Source organism: Pithys albifrons, chromosome Z (assembly GCF_047495875.1).
Source record: "Pithys albifrons albifrons isolate INPA30051 chromosome Z, PitAlb_v1, whole genome shotgun sequence".
Taxonomy (NCBI): domain Eukaryota; kingdom Metazoa; phylum Chordata; class Aves; order Passeriformes; family Thamnophilidae; genus Pithys; species Pithys albifrons.
In genome coordinates, this window is record NC_092497.1 from 59,377,856 (window position 1) to 59,397,639 (window position 19,784).

A 19,784-nucleotide genomic window follows, 5' to 3' on the forward strand; every position below is an offset into this window, starting at 1 on the left:
CACATAATCACTGAATAGTTGTCAGTGTGATCACTGTTCGCACACATCACATCACTAACGGAGTACAGAACAGAAAGAACCACACACCAGACAGGAGAACAGGACAGGGGAAACATCGATTCTGAGAAGAGAAACCTGGAACTTAATGAAGCAGCAGTTCCAAATAGTTGTTAAAGGAAAAAAAAAAAAAGAGAGATGTATTTATTTAAATTACATAAATTGAGGAAGAGATTGTAATCCAGTAAGGGGTGAGGAGGAAATATTTTAAACTCCAAAATGTATTTACTACCTGTTCCATTCTGTTTATCCATGAGTGATGTACTAATCCCCTCCCAGTGTATTTCCTTTCTGTGTAATACTGTACAAAATATATAGGGTTTAAAAAACATATTTAAAAAGGGTAACATTAGGGAAGAAGTAGTTTTAGTGAGATCAAGCATTACAGAGATTTCCTAATCCAAGTGAGAAGCAGAAACTAAATATAATTTTGTGAAAAAATACTCATGAAATGCTTATTCTTTATGATTTAAATGAAAAATGCCAAATATTGGAGAGAAAACTCAAGAAACTCTCAGTAGGAGGATCAATTCTTTGATAATTAAAATGTTCTATTTTAAAATAGAAAGCATATGTATCCTCAGTATTAGAACATTAGAATTTAACAGCATCTTGGGAAACTATTTTAACATTGTTAGCTGTATCTCACTTCTCAGAAAAGAATCCACAATCCAGTTATGAAGAAAAAACGCAAGTTAAAGTTATGTTTTTTCTTGTGACAATTGGAGTTGATTCAGTATAAATGCTATCTTATTCCTCCAGACTTCTACTTGCAACAGCTATGCCCTATCTATACCATTTTAAAATAAAAACTATGTAATTCAATTATAGTCTGTTGAAATTAATTTTGTTTTGCTTCAGCAAACACCCTCATTGAAGAAAAAAATCTTTAAAAAAAATCACGTGTCCTCAGAAACACTATATGTACATCCAGTAAATGATGGAAACAGGCAATACCAAAAAGCAGTGCTCACAATTTTAGGAAAGAAAAAAGCTACATATCCAGAGAGCTCTTTTTCAATACTCAGAACCTTAAAGGTATCAGCAAAGAACCACAGTTCATCCCAGGTCCTTGTGTCAAGCACTTCTGAAAAGCTTTGTGCAATTACTGTACTGCTAGAAATAGAGACTTTTAAAGTTAGGCAAAATCCAGAACTACTAGATAATGGAAATTCTACAAGGCAACTACCAAGACAACTGTCACCTTCTGCAGGTTACTTGACAGGAAACATTATGAGGTAAATACATTCCCTGAACTGTGCTAACCACACTCCCAATAATGACCCCTTGAGTACTTTGTTTTTCAGAAATCTCTTACAGGATTTCTCAAGGCACAAAGCGCTGAATTTGAACACTTCTTTTCAAATGTTTTTCAGGAGTGGTTTTTTTCTGGTGCTTATTTTTTTGTGGTGGTGGTGGTGGTGGTATTTGTTTGTTTTTTTATTGTTTCCTGTGTTCTGTTGGTAGAAACCTACAATTTAAAGCTTGCTTGAAATTGTTTTCAGCACAGAGGAAAACACTGGTCTGACTATTTTTCTAAAGTGGAAGTAAAGCATTACAGACATTTATCTTTTACTACAGGTAAGATGGGAATTTTAAAGTAATTCTTAGTAAAAATACATTACTGCAAGATCAGATCCTTAAAGATTCTAGTCCTATTTCAAAGGTTTGTTTCATCGAACCTTTCATCTTTGTACACAAAATCTCACTTTTGTGTTTAGGGCACACAGCACTCCACACCATTACAAACTTTGCAAGTAATAATTTGCTTAAAACAAAATCCCAGCACTAAGGATATCAATAAAACCCAGAACTGGAGCATAAAATTGAGGAGACAGGTACACAATTCCGTGTGTGCTCGCTGCCCCTCTCACCGTCATCCATCCCCACATCAGCCTAATTCATTTGACACACAGTCCCCCCACAGCTGAGAAAGCTCAGCTTCCTTACCAGTTCTGAGTAAAAGCCTCAATACAAACCCCGCTATGTTTAAGTAAAGTTAAGGTTGTGACACAAATCAACAAAAGGCAGGAAATTCAAAGATAATACTGACAAATTCATGCTTAATTCATGATTGCTTAACAAAAGGGTGAAATGCTATGAGGAACTAATGTTTAGCTTTAACTTCACTGTCTGTGTTCTTGGGTGAACAGGTGTTTATCGCAAAGATTATACTAATTCAGTCTGTCCTGTCAGTCTAGATAAATTCTAGTGATTATTTAGCATTTAATGATGTGTTGGATGTAAAGAAACTTTTAAACTAATTGTCAGCATCCCAGCATGTTACACTCTAACAAACGTCACTAATTAAAAATACATTTTGAGAAAATTATGCTAGACGAAATAAAGACATAATAACATAATTTCTTTCAGAAATAAACAAAACATACTTCATGTATAGAGCAAATATAAAATTCATTTTATAATGTAACACAAAATAGAGCAATACATATAATTTTTTTCCTCACAAGTTAACATCTCTCAACAAGTACACATACTTCAATTCCTGTTTGAATCCTAATCTGTTTGGGATTTTTTGCACACCATAAAAAACATTTTCCTGGTCAGAAAAATGCCAGAGAAAGTAATGCAGGCCATGGCTACATTATTAGGGTGTACAGCTTTTTAATTAATCTTTTAGGCCTTAAAATAAAACTTAGTATTGTTAGAGTGCTTCAAAAATACTAACTAGATACAGACTTGCCTGCCTGCTAGCTTTACATGCTGTCTTATATAGAAAGCAGAAAAACCAAAGGAATTAAATTAATAAAATGAGAAAGATCACACTTCACAGTCTCTTCTCTAGATGACATGAAATTATCTCACACACATACACACCTTACTGCATTATTGCAGCAATACCTTATTGCAAGTGATTGTTATTAATAACAGGTTTTGTTATAATTATTTTCTTCATTTATTGCAAATATTACTATTTTTTCTTAATGTTTCAAACTATTACAAATTTTCTTGGGAATTAGAACTATTACTTCTTTTTTCCATTGAGCTATTAAGCAATCATGATCTTGTCCCAGACATCAAAATTCTGCCAACTTTTGTAGCATCAAAAACTGCTGTTGAGCAGTTTCAAAGAGGGCTTTCAAAATCAAGCTGCAAGAAATCTGGTCACCAGCTCCAGGTATGCTTAAAAAGCCCAGTAAAAATGTGCAGAGTTACAGATCTGGTGTCAAGGTTTGAATTGTCAAAGGACAACTCCGTGTTTCATCCTTGGGATAACCAACGAAGAAAGCACAGTTGTCACAGCTTCAGCTCTCGGTGGAGCCTGAACTACTCTGCGTGTGGAGCTGTAAGTCTTTGTGAGGCCATGGAAGACCCTCTAGAAGGTCCCACAAGAAGTCAGGCACGTTGCTTCTCAGGCTGATTTCCTCTCCTTGGCCAAGCACAAATATACAGAGGACAGGAGGGCTTGAAAAGCCTCTGAGGAGGAGAAGGGCTGCTCTTTTCCCTCTGAGAGAGGCTTCTTTGATAAAGGAATTTCAACAACAAACTGAGCTTGCAGCACCATAAATGCCTCACTTTTTTAACTAACAGCACCACAAACTGATGTTGGAAAGGTCTTTAACTAAAGTACCAAAAAGTAAATGAAAAAGGAAGGAAGGAAACGGGTGATGCATGGTTCCACCCTTCAACACTCTTGTGAACCTAATTAATATTCACTGGCTATCACATTATTAACCTAAGGCAAAGTTTCTAGTTCCTTAGAAACCATAAATCATGCTTATAAATGCTACTTTGTTGCAGTTTGTCTTGTGTTTTCAGTTCAGATATCAGAAGCAGAATTTATTTGTCAGGCTGACATGCTGAGACATGCTGAAGATTACAATCCTAATCATTTAGTCAGTAATGTATCAAAAATCAGTTGGTATCACTGCTGTTCTGCTGGATGTCTTACTGATCCTTCAACAGCAAAAGGAGCAAAATTTTTAAGCAAATAGTAGAAACTAGTACCAACTCTATCAACAGAAAACGTTCTCAAAGTCCCAGTGATGCTGAGGGACCACAGAAACCAAACTATCAGTGACAGGTGAGCCTCGGTACACAGAAGGCAACAGAAGCTCAGGTTGGACAAGCTAATCAGCCAAATGATACATACATTCTCCATTCATTCATTTCTTGGAACAGGCTTCCTACTTTTCATCTAGCCACAAACACTTTCCTTGCTCTCTCTTCACTCTTTCACAAGGAAAGCTTTCTCTTTCCTCAGTTTCTTCACTTCAGTTTCATTGTTCCCTTACTTTTGGGAGAAATCCTGTTTCCCTCCCAGTAACTGCAGTGAATGAGGGGTGAAATGAGTCTGAGAAATTACAGATCCTCAAGATGTGGATTTCATTGTTCCCATGATAATTCTTTCTGCATGGGTTGTTCAAGTCAGAAAGGACAACAGAAGGGCTGGTGGATCTCTGACACACAGACAGAAGAATGGACAAGTCTCTCTTCAGACTGGGTCTTGCACCTCTCACGCTACAGCAATGGCAAGAAGCACCTTCATCATGCACAGAGCAAACCCCAGTGAGGTGCAAAATGTGGAGAGGAAAATAAAATAATGAGTTTGTGGTCACTGGAAAGGTAATTTATCACTTAAGACAAAATAATTCTTTATTAAAAGCTATGGAGTATAAAGTTAAAATATTACTAATTAAAAAAAATTTAATGAGAAAGAAAATGGCCAGGAAACTTGACAGGAATATTTCAAACACACAGTGTGTAATCCCAGTAAAATTAAGGCATGCAGGGAGGTGACAGACATTGGAGAATTTGATCTTATTGCAAAAATAAGTGTCTTATTTTGAGGTCAATATCTGAACTTGAAAAAACCAAACCAAGATATAACAAAGCAGGTTTTGCAAGCACAAGTACCTCCTTAGAAGTTTTCCTGTTCTAAATACAGAATCTGTCCCTCTCTGTGGCCTATCAGACAGGATGTCTGATTCCGAAGGTGCTCCTCTCTATTTTATCATAACAGCACTTTTAAGGGATCATCAAGCTCATTCAAATTTTATGGCCTACAGCAGGTAATCAATCCACATTCTTACTTGCTTAGTTAAGCTTTTACAGCATCTAGAAATGCATATGTATTTTTTGATTTTCTCTCAAAGGCTTTTCTGGTCTCCAGCACAATTCCAAGGGGACTCTGTAAGGATAATTTGCAGCAAATACATACCCTGACTGTCTCACTTCTAAACACAGCTATTTTTAAGCACATCAACCATGTTTTGCACATTTCCTCTTTTTATGGATAAAGGCTTGAAAATCTTCATCTCTACATTTTAAACACTTCCTGTAAGAGTCCCTGTGAACTCCAGTTAAACCTTCACAAAAATAAAAACACAGGTAAATTACATACCATCATCAGTGATCTTACAGGATACCAGGTACAGTTCTTTCAGGTTCCGTCCTTCTCTGGCAATCACCTCCACACATCTGGAAGACACATACAGTAAAATTACTGCTGAAAGACAATATATCATATTTAAATGGCAAGAGCACAATCCACAGGTGTAATTTGCTGTAGCTCAATTTCTTTATTTTGTAAATTGCTGCACATATTTTACTGAAAACTAACATGTGTAAACACTGCAGAAAAACAGCATTTTAAACTGAATGGCTTTATGTGAATATTCCCATAAGTCTTTGAATATGTGAGTTGCTTGAAATGCAGGCAGACAAGTCTTCTGGAACATTACTCAAATGTGAATTTCCATTACGTTAATACTGTGTAACTTCGGAAAGGTTCTATTGGAAATTTTAAGCTTTAAGAGTTTTTTTCCAGGGAAGAACTATAAATGCACTGTAATGAGGACAAAATATGAGAAAATGTAATTTTAAATTCATGTTTGTATTTCTTCAGTGACTACTGCATGAGTCAGCATTCACCAGGTCATGAAATGCTCTTGGTGTTCCAATATGTTGCTAGAGAGAAGCTTGAATAGATAAGAAGACAACTCATTCATTTGTCTTATCACAACTGTGATGAATAAGCAATGAAACATATAGCTTATGTTAATCCTGTTGGTTGATTTCTTGTAAGCAAGACAATTAATATGAATTAATGAATGAAATAAAATATGAGCTTATTATGTATTTGTGGCCAAGCCTGTATTAATGCTGTGTTTCCAGCTGCACTGCTTAGAGCACAGCAGTCAAAAATCACAAAATAACATGTATTTTCAGTCCCCCTAATGTAGATCAGCTGCTCACTGGATCACCTAGCATGACTATTGTGCTATTTTCTACATAGAGACATTTTAAAAAGGGTATTTTATTGGATAAATTGTAAGAATTTCTTCTGATCCAATATATTCAACTTTAATTTTCAGCTCAATTACCCAATCACCTACTCTGACTCTTAAATCAACCCTGGTACAGTACACAAAATTAAATTACTTGCCAATTTCTAAGAAAATAGGTATTGCTGAATTTGTCATACTTTGAAAAATACACCTACATCCTCAGGGACCTTTTTCTTCCACTTACCACCACCAATAGATCATCTCCCAATCTGATTTAACTGTTCATGGTGCCAATTTTAGGTATTAAAAGCAGCCCCCGAATTCTGACAGCTTAGAATAAGACAATAACTGAACAACAGCCCTTCATATGTATTTGCCCCCTCTCTGGTTCCTCCTTCTAAAATATATAATGAAAATTCACTACTGCTAATAAAACAGCTCACATCTGACAGAGTACCTTAATCATAGTTCCTTTAAAATTGTTATAAATCTTCAACCCTTGACAACTGTGAGAGCCTAATACTGAGATTTTTTTGCAGTGCTTGTCATTGGGAAAAGGTTGCCTTACTTTATCAACACACAAAGAAAGGAAAGTAAAATTTAGCACAGTGACTTCTGAAATGGAAGAAAAACAGGGTGAACCCCCAGATTCTGTACTCGCTTAAACTCTCAACTTCTCTGCTAAGAAAATTAGCAAACATGACATTTTTCCTCTTAGAAATTACACCAGGACTATGTTTTTTAATGCAACCTTAGAACTACACATTTTCATCAGATTATTTTCCTGGAAGACAGATCAAGATTTAGAGCATTTAACACATTCTGTGTACAGGAAAAGCTTCTGTTCCCGTAAGACATAATTTTGAAGAACAAACTCATCTTTGTTAACTGACTTGAGATAACGAACCCATGAGGAAATGTTATTATTTATTCCAGAAAAATACTTCCTAATAATAATATTTTACTGCTAATCTTAGTAATACGAATACCAGAAAATCATAATGTATTTTACTAGCAGTACTTTCATTAGACATTTCAGCAAGTAAGATGCAATTGATAAGTTAATATTGAGCTTAAAAGAAGCTTTTATTATCTCTTAACACATATATTATTTGGCTGAGTAATGATACTATGAAACATTTACTTTGGAAAAAAATTCTGAACCTAGAAAAACATTTTTAAAATTTTAGCTAATGGTTCTAAAAGTTTTCAAATTATTTTTGGCAAATTTTACTTACTGAGAAACAACTAAATTAACAAAAGTTATACTGTAGTACAGAAAGCAGTGTCTAAAAATACCACCGCAAGGCAGTAAAGATGACGTAAAAGACTACCTAATTTGCTCTACAACTTCAGTTGCACAAAAGTATTTGACTGTGTGGCCTTTATAATTGTATCCTTTAATCCTTCCTGGTAGTTCCAGCTCTAAGGGTTGAAGTTTTTTCAAGTGACTTGAGTGACTCCAATCCTGTTCTCAGTGGCATCCTGGAGTCTAAATGAAATACTGTTCACTTTCTCCTACAGGGAGGAGAAAACCTTCACAGTCTTCAGCTATCTTCATTAAACGGGGTGGGGGGGGGAGGGGGTGGGAAGATAAAAAGATGCAAAAAATATAACTTTGACTGTCTCATTTCTTTTTCTTTCTTGAAAATATGAAAATCACCTAAAATCTAAAAAAATGAGGTAATGACACATCTGGTTTGGAGAAAAAAGAAAAAACATATAGAGCTGAAATACTGAATTTATAGAGGTTTTCATGTGCTTTAGATACCTTGCATAAGTCAATCTAATTCCAGTTTTAATTCCTCTGATCCTTTCTACAGCTCATCCCCGTGTAAATCAACCTGCAGACACAGGAGAAACACCTTTCTATGGCCTCATCAGCCTCTGCTCTGCAGAGGGTCACACAAGACATAATTGCTGGTAACAGCTGATCTCTTTACAACACAAGGAAATATAAGACTAGTTGTGTATTTATTACCTTTACCTTTTAATCTTTGTTAAACATGACAGCAAAGAAAAAGGTTAACAGAGCAAAATGAAATTAACCTTTTCTAGAAAGCAAGGATCATCTTAATTCTGTTGTAATAATCCATCAAAATCATGTCAGATTATTGTCATACCTTCAGAAGTATTTATAATGTTGCTGAATTAGACAATGAAGAAGCCTAACCTAAAAAAAACCCCAAAAAATGAAAGAAGTAAATAAAAGAAGTAAAGTTATTATCTAAAGCAGTGGCAAATTACAGAAGGGAGAAAACCAGAAAACTGAGCCCCGTGGAAGCTGGAGAGTATCATGGACATGCTGGAAAAAGCTGTGTGCCAAGGCTAAGGAAAGAACCTTCTAAATCTATTGACTCGAGATTACAGAGCAGACTTTTATCAGCTGTATGAAATGTATTAAAATAGGAACAATCTTCCAGGCAGATAAGAGACTCCCACACTGAAAATAACCTATTACCAAAAATGAGAGTAGGGCTCACTAGCCAAGGAATAAAGAAATAAAACTATAATTAGAGCTTTGATAATATACATGTCTGGATCAGAGATGGCTGAAGTTAAAATCTTTTCACTTCTTACTTTGTAAATGGGTATCATTTAGAACCATCTAATGCATTAAAATATCAAAACAGAGAACATGAAATATTTCAGGAAGAAACTGGTTATTCATTAAACCTGAAAATATTATCTAACAAATGCTTACGCCAAGCTTCCCCTAGATTTACTCAATATTTTATGAATGCTGTTCTCTGATAGACTGATAGGCAATTCAGTTTTATTGCACTTGATTCTAAAAGTAAGAAATTAATATCACGCACTGTGAAATTTACAGTGCAATTGGGAGCGAGAAAAAGGCAAAGAGCACAAATTAATTTCACACAAACAAGCCAATCAAGCAATATTTAAGAAACCAAGAATATAACTAATAACATATCTATATACTATTAATTCAAAATGTAGTTACAAGACCACAGAAGTCTGTAAGGTAAGTGGAGCTTGCTGAGCACTGTGATGTTGAACACACCAACACTGTACATCCCAAAACTCATCATGTTCAGGGACTAACAAACCTCAGATTGCCTCTCACTGCTGCAATTTCTAAAGATGTCTCTTTACTCGAAAAGCTAAGTGAATCTCAAGATGAAAATGATGTAACTAAAATGTTGCTCAACTTTGAGCAATTAATATCAGGAGAAAACTGTCTGGGTTACAGAAACCACAGAAATTTGCCTACTAACACACACCTGTGTGCACTGCTCTTCCCCCTGGTCTGTACACATGACCAAAAACTTACTGAAATACACAAAGATTTAGTGGCACAAAGCTTCTCTGCCAACAAGTCTCTTCAGAAGTAACAGAACTGCATGATTGAAACACAGATATGTCTGCTAATAATGTCAAATTTAGGCCCATTTTCTTGATAACTTCCCACATATAAATTTCTGCAGTGATTTATCACAGTCAAATTTTAGGACTTTGCATGAGGAAATGCAAAATGTAAGGGCTTAAAAATAAAGCTCCAACAAACGAGAAAAAGTAAGTAATTCAAAACCCTATAATTTTTTATCTTAGCCAACAGAAACCTACATTCTTTGACTTAAAGGAAACCTTACGGTTAATGAAATAAACTGCATATTTCTACCTGTAAGAAAAGATAACAAAGATCCTTGAGTTACAGAAAATAATTATACTTTATATATATGTACACAGAGCTTTTATGTTTTTGGTCTAAACCTAAAAACATTGGAAAATTGTATTTGTGGCAACTGAAAGGACCTAATGAGAAAATATGAGTACAGCGTTTGTGGTGTAAGTGGTCCTGGGAGACCTCGTTAGTCTGAGATGCTCTTCAGCCCTGAGTGAAGCTAATTGGAGTTGCCACACACTGGTCACGAGTTTGCAATTTGAGGGAGTGAGTTTCAGTCACGACAGAGGTGTAAAAAACGCCAAACATTAACATAATACCTCGGTAAGATTCAAAGTAACATCAGACTGTTCACATGTCTTTGCATTTGACTGTCACACATTTGTCTCCAAGCAGAAAAGCGAACACACCTTCCTGTCCCTCAAAACGTAACAAAGAGAACTACTGGGAAGCAAGAGAGAGCTTGGAAAGAACAGGAACAGTCAGCAGTAGGACAAGGGTGCAAGGGCTCAAGCTCTGCCAGGGGAAATTGAACTTGGAGATCAGAAAGAAATTCTTTGCAGAGAGAGTGCTCAGGCATTGGAATGGGCTGCCCAGAGAGGGGGGGGGGGGGGGGGATTCACCATCCCTGGAGGTTTTTAACCTGAGATTGGCCGTGGCACTGAGTGCCATGATCTGGTAAAGGGACTGGAGTTGGACCAAGGGTTGGGCTTGATGATCTCGGAGGTCTTTTCCAACCCAATCCATTCTATGGTTCTATTCTATGACTAAAATAGGCCACAGAAATCAGAAACCTTCCATAAAGAAATAAACAGTGCTGCTCAGGAGTGAGCGTTTCAAAGGTTAAATCCAGGCAGGAAACAGTAGCTGCACATAAAATAATACAGTCATTGGTTTGATGACTTAAATATTCCAATGGAAGGCAATAATGCAATATAATAACCAAGTCTCTCCCGTAACAAAACCAAACCTCTCACCACAGAAGCATATACAGTCTTAAGAAATTTATGTAATCTGAGACTTTCTGCACTCAGAAGGAATAATTTAAAGGCTAAAATAATGAAAATACTAACATTTTACTGAGAGATCTATAAACTCTTGTGAAACCTCGTAACAATAAATTATGAACTTTATACACTGATGGATACATATTCTTGTTTCAGGATTCTCTTTCATTGATCATTCTATTTGCATTATGAACAATAACTCTCTTTCAATACACTTGTTTTCTATTACTTATACTACTACTTTATACTACTCTATACTACCCTGGAAGACACTTTTTACTGTCATTTTAACATTAGAATCCCATTCAAAATATGTATTTTAAAATAGTTTTTAATTTTAACACCAAGAACTACATCTATAAGAAACAATATTAACCGCAGGGCTAGGGTAAGATTAACCACAAACAGGGTAAGACTTTTAAACAAACAGAATTTGAAAAGCACTTTTTGTCTGGGGCCAACATGCAAAGTGTCACTAGTTATACAAGTTAACAGCAATTATCTCAGAGCAGTCATTAACTTCTGATTAGCAGGGAGGCATTCTTAAGGAAAATCAATGTAATTTAAAATTAGGTTTGCGAAACAGTTTTCCCACTTACAGCACAGGAAAACAGATTAGCTTTTTTTTCATGTTGGAGCTCACAAATAACAGAGGTGAGGGCAGACAAGTCCCACAGTGTCTGCCTGAGTGAGTTCAGGTGCATGGGAGCTCGAGTCAGAGAGCTGCACAGATAAATGAATCTGCTCTGTGCTTAAGCTATTATGCCCTGTCTTTCAGCAATAAATATCTATTTTCAAATATTTATTAGTAGTCTTATCTAAAATTAAATGCCTGCTGTTACCCTGACTGCATGTAAATCCAGCAAGCAATTAAGCCAAGAAAGGAGAGATTTAGCAAATTGTTTAATTCCACTATCTGACTTTCACATGTAGCCGTATTCCAGGTGGCCTTTGGTCCTTTTCTAGCTTGGAGGAACCAGGTACCATAACGGATTTAACACAAATAAACAACTAGGAAAAATAATCTTACTCTAAATCCCTCGTAAACCTGATTTTCCACAGCTGATTATGCTAAACTCTGGAAGACAACTAAATGCTATCTCTTATTTTTTAAGAACTCTGAAGTATTTTGGAATTCAGATTTGAGATGAAAAGACCCACCTGATACAGCACTTCCAATACAGCTCCCTACATCCATTGTGGCAACCTGTCTACTGCCATAAGCAAAACCAAGGACTGTTAACTACCAGCAAGACAACGCATATTTCTTAGCAAGCATTGTTGTGTATTACAAAAACAAATGATGGCTTCCTTCCTGAACTGTTCCAGTGGTGCTTTTGGCAAAATATTTGCATTCCCACTATGATACTGTTGAATACTCTCCTATAGAGGGAGTATTCAATGGCTCGGAGCTTTCAAAGCCAGGCTTGGAGCAGCCCGGTCTAGTGGAAAGTGTCCCTGCCCATGGCAGGTGGTTGGATTGAGATGATCATTAAGGTGCCCTCCAACCCATCCTGTGATTCCATGACTAGTGTAGAACAAGAATTGCTTACATACATGTTTCTTCTTCACATAGTTAATGTCACGGTGGCTTTTCCTGTGACAAGTGTAGAGGTAACTCATGTTATTTACGTGCACATGCAAAAATGTGAAGATTCAGAAAATAATGACTGCACAGTAGCTACAGACAAGATCAGGAGGTTACAAATCACAGATTTTTTTTCCCTATGCACGAAAGCAAATCCTTGTGACTTCTAACAAGACACCTGTCTCAGCAGTGTACAGAGAGGGTGTGGTGACATCCAGATGTAGAATGTGTGTTCTTGCTGAATCATTTTTTAAGCAGTCTTGTGCCATCCCATTAGGATTTATGTGTATGAAGTCAGAGTACAAACAGTCCTCTTGTTAACAAAAAAGCTTCTAAGTTTAAGAGCAAAAGTAAGGAATGGGAATGGTACACTGCTGTGCTCTAACTTACCAAAACTATTCTTTAGAGTGTCCTTTTAGAATCTTGGATAAACTTTAAAATAATTCCATGAAAATGAAAAAAATTCACCTGATATTTTGCAAACAAAATACTGTGTTTATACAGCTCTGTACATCTTTATCTGAACAAGGGCTGCGTGCATATGGAAGAGTATTTCACCACATTCACTGCTTGATTTTCATACCACAGGGGCTGACATACACTTCGCTGAGCTTTGCACATAGACAGCTAATCTTATCTATTGAGATTTACCCTTTCAACCCCCTTTGCACCTCTTACTTCTTTTCTAAACCAGAAAAAAATCCCTAACCTCTACCAGCTATTCATTAATGTATGGCTTCAAATGCTATCCTTTCTTGAAACGACACTGCAGATCATGATCAATGAGTCATGTGAACTGAGAATGGACTCAGTCAAGGGTCTGTCCTCATAACTTCATGAAAAGAGAGAAACTTCTGCCTCATTTTCTTCCTTACAAAGTGGAAACATACTGTATAAATCTATTTCTCTACTGAGCTGTAAACAGACAGTGATTAAATATTGGTAAAGGCTCGGCACTGTGAAAACATAAAATCTCCTTAAAAGGTTTGATAAATATTCTCAATCCTATTCATGGGAACAGTGGTATTGCTGTGAGTTATGATCTAAATTTATATGAGATGAATGAGATTTACACAGAGAGGTAATTTCTTCAATTAGACAGTAAAAGAAGTGAAGTTTTTTAAGGCCATAAGGAAGCTTTCTGCAAAACAGTCCTATCATCAGATCTGACACTTCTCCTCTGCTGCTGAAGGACATTCAAATTTGTAGAGAATTCCTGCTTATATAAAATGATGATAGAGCAGAAGAAGAGCCAAGATAATCATAGGGGAAAAAAATAAAATCCAGTACTCATCATAATTCATGTATCTTTGGAATTGATTTGGGGTCCAATTCTCTTTAAGAATTAGACCAAGTTGGTAGATCTGTTACATTAATTTAATTCTGCTGAAGTCAGCAAAACTGATGAAAGAAAATACCAAGCTCAATGCCTTTTTAGACAAATGCTATAGAGAAGAGAGATTAAAGAACGTGAGCAATAGCTGAATGCTGCAGTTCTCAGGTCTCGCCCAAAGGGCAGCATCACAGCAAAGCCTGTACATGAATCTGCTACACTTCATAAGCAACACCTTACCAGAAAGTTTTAGTATACAAATTTTAGCTTAGGAAAAAAAGTCTTCATGCATGAAAAAATCTTAAAAAAATCTTGATTTACCATGATCTAAATCTTGGTAAGAATGCCAAGGTTATTTAAAAATTCGCTTTAAACTAGGGGGAATGTACTGAGATAGCAATGAAAAAAACCCAAACACACACACACACACACACAAAGCCGGCCAAAAACACCATCTCCCTTCCCCCCAGCCCCCCCCCCCCAAAAAATCGAACCAGCTTAAAGCCACATTTTGGCAGCATTTCATAGAATGATAATGAATTTCTTTCCATAAGGCTGTCTGTAGCACTTCTGTTAGTGGCACTGCTTGGAAAATGCAACAGAAAAAAGCCTAATGACCCTCCCTATGCTTTGTATGAAGTACAATTGCCTCTTTTTAAATCAAACAAGATGCTAGAAAATATATTTATTCGAAGCTGAAAGATCACTGTTTCTATGTGTCATGATCTTAGTAGATTGCCAATTATTTTCTCTAAATGCAGATTTTAATACCACCTAATAACATAGGAACTTCACCTAATATTATTCAATTCTGAAGGTACTTAACAGGGTGACTTTTCTTGGAATCTTACTGGAGAATAATCTGTCTAGACAGAATACCAGATACCTTGTGCCCTTTCAAACTGCTGTGAGAATCCACCAGAGTTCTAAGTAGTTGGAAATTTTGTAACAGAGTAACTACGAACACACTCAGATATAAGGGAAGACACTTTTCACTCTCTCCTGTCTCAGGGTCCTGAGTCTTGTCGAGAAGGTTCTGATTTTGTCAAGCTCTCAGACTACTGGCAATTATTTGTATTTTTTGTATCATGGCACTGTCTGCAGTTTCATGAAAGAAACACAACTCAGTGTTACCTGCCTGCACTCGCACATGCAGAAATTATTGTCTCATTGACTACCCTGGAAATTACCTAGTCATTAAAAAGTAATAAATTGCCATTCAGAACAACAGAAAAAAACTTAAGAACAAGCAGAATGATTTTAACTGAATGTTTTTGTTTGCTAATATTTTTTCCTAGTTTTTCTGAAGCATTTAACCCAATGGTTCATATCATCTTCTAGCTGAGTTCTTCAGTTCATTGATGTGATATCCCAAATCTTCACAGTCTAAGTTTAGATGTCTTCCCAACAAGCCTCAGCTATCTCTGCACTGAAAGAGAAGAGAAACAGACATCTGATTCCACAAAGGCATCTCAGCTGTGGCAGTGGCTGTTCTGCTGCAGGACAACTAGAAACAGCATTCAATGAGTTCTTAAACTGACCCAGCTGGACCCACAAGGGTGTAGCTGTCCAAACCATTAGAAAATATGTGGTTAATTAAAAATCTGCTTATTAAAAAAGCCAAGGAAATGTTCATGTGTTGTAATTTTTCCTCTCTTGAGAGTTCAAACAAGAATTCTTTGATGTATTCACAAATCTTTAGAAGTAACTATAATTCCATAATTTTGGAGCAAACAGTAATTAATAAAATATTTTAAAAAATCTAGGAAATCACCTTACTGCAGATCTATCTATTCCTACTTTCCTGTAGCATTATTATATTGCATTAAAGTAATTAACACTAGTAATAGTTGAAGCTTTTCAAGGAAAGGACAGGGTTAACATATTAGTCTTAATTTTAAAATTTAGTAATCACTTAAACCAGGTCAGACAGAGTAGGAATTGCCAACTCCTTCTGTGCAGGAGTTCTGTGTGAGGGTAACCCAGGCACAATTCCTCACTCCCCAGGGAAGAGGGAGGAAAGGCAAAGTAACTTGCGAGTGTGCCTGATACAAACTGGGGGGGAGAAAATGTTACGTATTTTCCATATGCGGAACTTTGAGAAATCACAGAAGGAACAGCAGTGAGAGCAAAGTTCACTTGGCCCTTTTCTGGATAGGTGAGCAATGCAGACAGCAGAGCAAGCTGATGTCAGCTGGAGCAAACACACCTAACCATTCAACACAAGGTTTCAGGGTAAGAGGTTAATTCAAATCAGATACTGAAGTTGTTCTGACACCTGCCAAGCTCAGAACCTCTCTTGCTACCAACACATTTTTCTGGTTTGATAGCAAATTAGAAAAACTGTAAGAAGAAGAAATCTCTGAAATAGCATAACCCCATTCTGAATTTTAGGAATACTGTGTTTAGAGGACACCTTATTTTCTCTGTTTTCTATCACAGGTTACACTGACAAATATGATTGGAAAAGACTATGCTCTCACTCTCTTAGTTCTGATTGAATTACTAGTTTTCAAGTTTCCCATGGAAACTCCAAGTATTTCCCAGATTATTGGCAGAACACATAAAGGAGTTTGTTACTCATTGCTAGACATAGTCCTGTAACATTTTATAAATTCAAATTGTCATCTAGAGAAAAGTCTGCTTTATATTCTTATCACTTTGCCTGTACCTAGAAACAGCATCACAACAGTTCACACAGACACAGTTCTGCAACAGGCATTGGGCAAATTGAGTTATTATTTGCCTTTAGAGCCCAACATTCACAGGAGGACTAAAAACTTGTTTCCTAATTGCAGGACTGGAATTCCATGAGGAGGTAAATGGGCACCCAAAGCAATTCACAAAGCACCACTGGCAATGTGTTCTCATTTGCCCAAAAGATGAGTTTCTACCTGTTGCTCTAATTTCAATTTTTGTCTTGTACTTTCAGCATCAAGTATGTAGAATGAGCTTGGTTTAGAGAGAATGACCTTCCCCAGGAAAGAAAAATTGCATTTCTCCAGAAGTCAAAAATGCAAAATTCTTTGCCATGGTAAGTAGTTTGAAATCTGTAACTCCAGGTAAAGATTCTCTGCATAGTGGCCTTAGACATTATTAGGGCCTCAAAGTGACTTGATGACAGGCTTAATTACCTCTACTACTAATTACTTCGAAGTGTTGACAAGATCTCAAGGTATTTCCCGTACCAGTTAGCATCCCAAAGTGCTTATGGAGATGTTCCAGTTAGCGTTGGCCTTGGACATACTGGGAAACACAGAGGTGGTGAGATATGGCAGGCTGAGTCTGTTGCCTGAGGACATGAACTGCATGAACTGGCATTATTTAACCACTCAAAGATAATATATCAGTTTCCTCTAAAACAAATAAACAATGACCAAATTGTGCCATGAAATCTAAGGCCAGACTTCATATTCACATTCTAGCTAGTTACACAATTGCATGAAGTTTGCAGTAAGGCACTCCATCAAAAACTGCCTTTTTTGATTCAGAGATTTTGGGTTTAATCCTAGACTCAGAAAAAGAGTTCACTTGCTATTTCCTTTTGGCATCAGGATGAATTCTTCATGTATATGGCTAAGTTTCTGTTTGGTATCTACTTTTTGTTGAGAAAACGACAGTAGCTCTGCTTATTTCTGTCATAACAAAACCAAGGGGAGTATTAGTAAGTAGAGCTCACAGGCCCTGAGTCTCTCTCCTCCACTCATTTTAAGGTGATGCCTATTTTTGTTTGACCTGTGTGTCTCTGGTAGAGTTATTCCCTGTACCACAGGCACCTCAAGATATCGTGTTGTTCAGCATCATGATGAAACAAGGTCTGAGCACGTTCAAGCTACCTCCACCCCTGCTAACCTACTGAATAAACCTGATCTCTGTCATGGGGATTGGGACAGCAAGGAGACAAGATCAGTGTGAAATGTTTCTGTGTTAGGTGGAGCCATCAGCAGAAGCTGCAGATCATGAAGAGAACAAGCTACATGTCACAGGAAACCCAACGCAACATCCTTTCCTGAGATTACATCAGTCTATTATAGACCCAACTACAAAGTAACTCCTGTCACCAGTCATATTTTTCAGCACAGCAGGTGCCCACTGGAGTCGAACTGGACAGTCACCATCACAGGCATAGAGACAAGTAACGCATCTGTATCCATACCTTTAATTTCTAATTCAGCCACCACCAAATTAATTTTATACCTGCACCTTGTAAAGAAGTTTTTGAAGTATTTGTTTCTTACAAACATGTTGCTTACACATATGAATCTTGCAAAGAACAATTTTATGAACCTTTCAAAACTGCAAATAGTGCAGAATGTAAATGACCTGTTTCCTAATGGAATTTTCCTATTGCAATTTCTTGACTTCTGGTTACAGTTAAAAAATTGCAAGGGATGGATCTTGGCTGGCAAAGATTCCGTCCCATTGTATGCCACAGTTACAAGCACATGACATGCTCATGGTAGGAACACCAGCCCAGCAACACAGAAAGGATTTTTGATTCAGGTATTTGTATTTCACTTGAATGGCCTCTAGATGAGAGTTAACTTGTTTAGCTGAAGATTTAGATATTTCCAATAACATCAAAGAATCAGCAACACCAAGATCTCTGGACTGTACACTAAAAAGAGTATAAAGCAACTAATATGCAGGCATCAATTTAGACTGAAACAATAGTAATTATGTTAGTTTTCTGTCTTTATGACCTTCTTTAATACTGAGCTTTTCAGAAGTTTTTATGTAGTGTAAATATTTCAAGGTTGAAATATTAGGCCTTCAGAGATGCATTTATTTTAATGCTTAATATTTCTAAATAGTAACATAGACAGAAACATTCCAGATATACAGAATCTGCAAATTCTTATACTTCTGTTAATGTAGTTTTTCCCATTTTTGGTGTAAGAATATAACAACAGTAACATACTGTGTGCAGATATACTGTATAGAGGGAGAGGTTTTATGGGATCTAATTCCATCCCTTACTATCCTATAACCTGCAAACAAAGCACTGCCACCTTGTGTATATATATTAGACACATATAATGTGAATCTAAGCCAGTCCATAAAACAATCCTAACTTTCTCTTACAGAGAAATGCCACGAGTGGGAATATTTCCTTTGTGTCAGGGATGGATATGGTTACAGTCACACTTTGACTGAAGCACGAAGAGCTGAAACTGATAGAAAAGTTGACAAAAAATGGTTTTTAGAGCACTCCTCTTAGTACTCATCAAAAATAATTGACTTCAAGTGTATATACCTTTCAGTCACTCTGACTCAGACGTTCCACAGGATTTTACAATTATCAGAGGCACTGTGAACCTTCTGTCCATAGATCACCTTGATTTCAAACCCAGACAATTAGCTAGTATCAATTACTTAACAGTCACTGTTTTAAAAAGGCAGACTTACTTTTAAAATGAATTTAAATTAATCTTATTTTGATATAAGTAACAGTTGCTACTGATAAATTAGAAGAACAGCGTTTCAGTGAAATGGATGCAAAATAAAAGGCATCGTAAAATAATCCATAAACCTTTGTTGTTGTAATATGATGTTAGAATAACAATCCACAATCTTTAACAGCATGATATAAGAAACCAAGATCATGCCAAGCACATGCAAGTGAGAGAGATTTAACTGAAATCCAGATACCTCTTCAACTGAGACTGGATTTGAAGACTTTCCTGTCCTTTAATAACTTTTTAAGTGTATGAATCATGAAATAGCCATAATACTTGCCCATCAGCTGAGATCAGCTATGGTAACTACAATCAGCTCCCAGTACATTATTCTGAACCGCTTTGACTCTCTTTCAGTGTAAGCAATTACTAAAATGAGATCTGTCCCCACAAAAACCACCACAGTGATTATCGCAATCTCAGATCTTGGTTTCTCGTGTGTC

At 36.5% G+C, this 19,784-nt stretch overlaps 1 protein-coding gene across 1 annotated transcript in view; it reads right to left on the reverse strand.

The window, feature by feature from the left end:
* Nucleotides 1-19,784, reverse strand: part of FBXL17 (F-box and leucine rich repeat protein 17) — a 294,482-nt gene that overhangs the window by 90,732 nt on the left and 183,966 nt on the right. Inside the window, exon 7 of the mRNA XM_071580976.1 lies at nt 5,423-5,499. Coding sequence (XP_071437077.1) covers nt 5,423-5,499 — 77 coding nt within the window. The remainder of the gene's footprint in view (nt 1-5,422; nt 5,500-19,784) is intronic.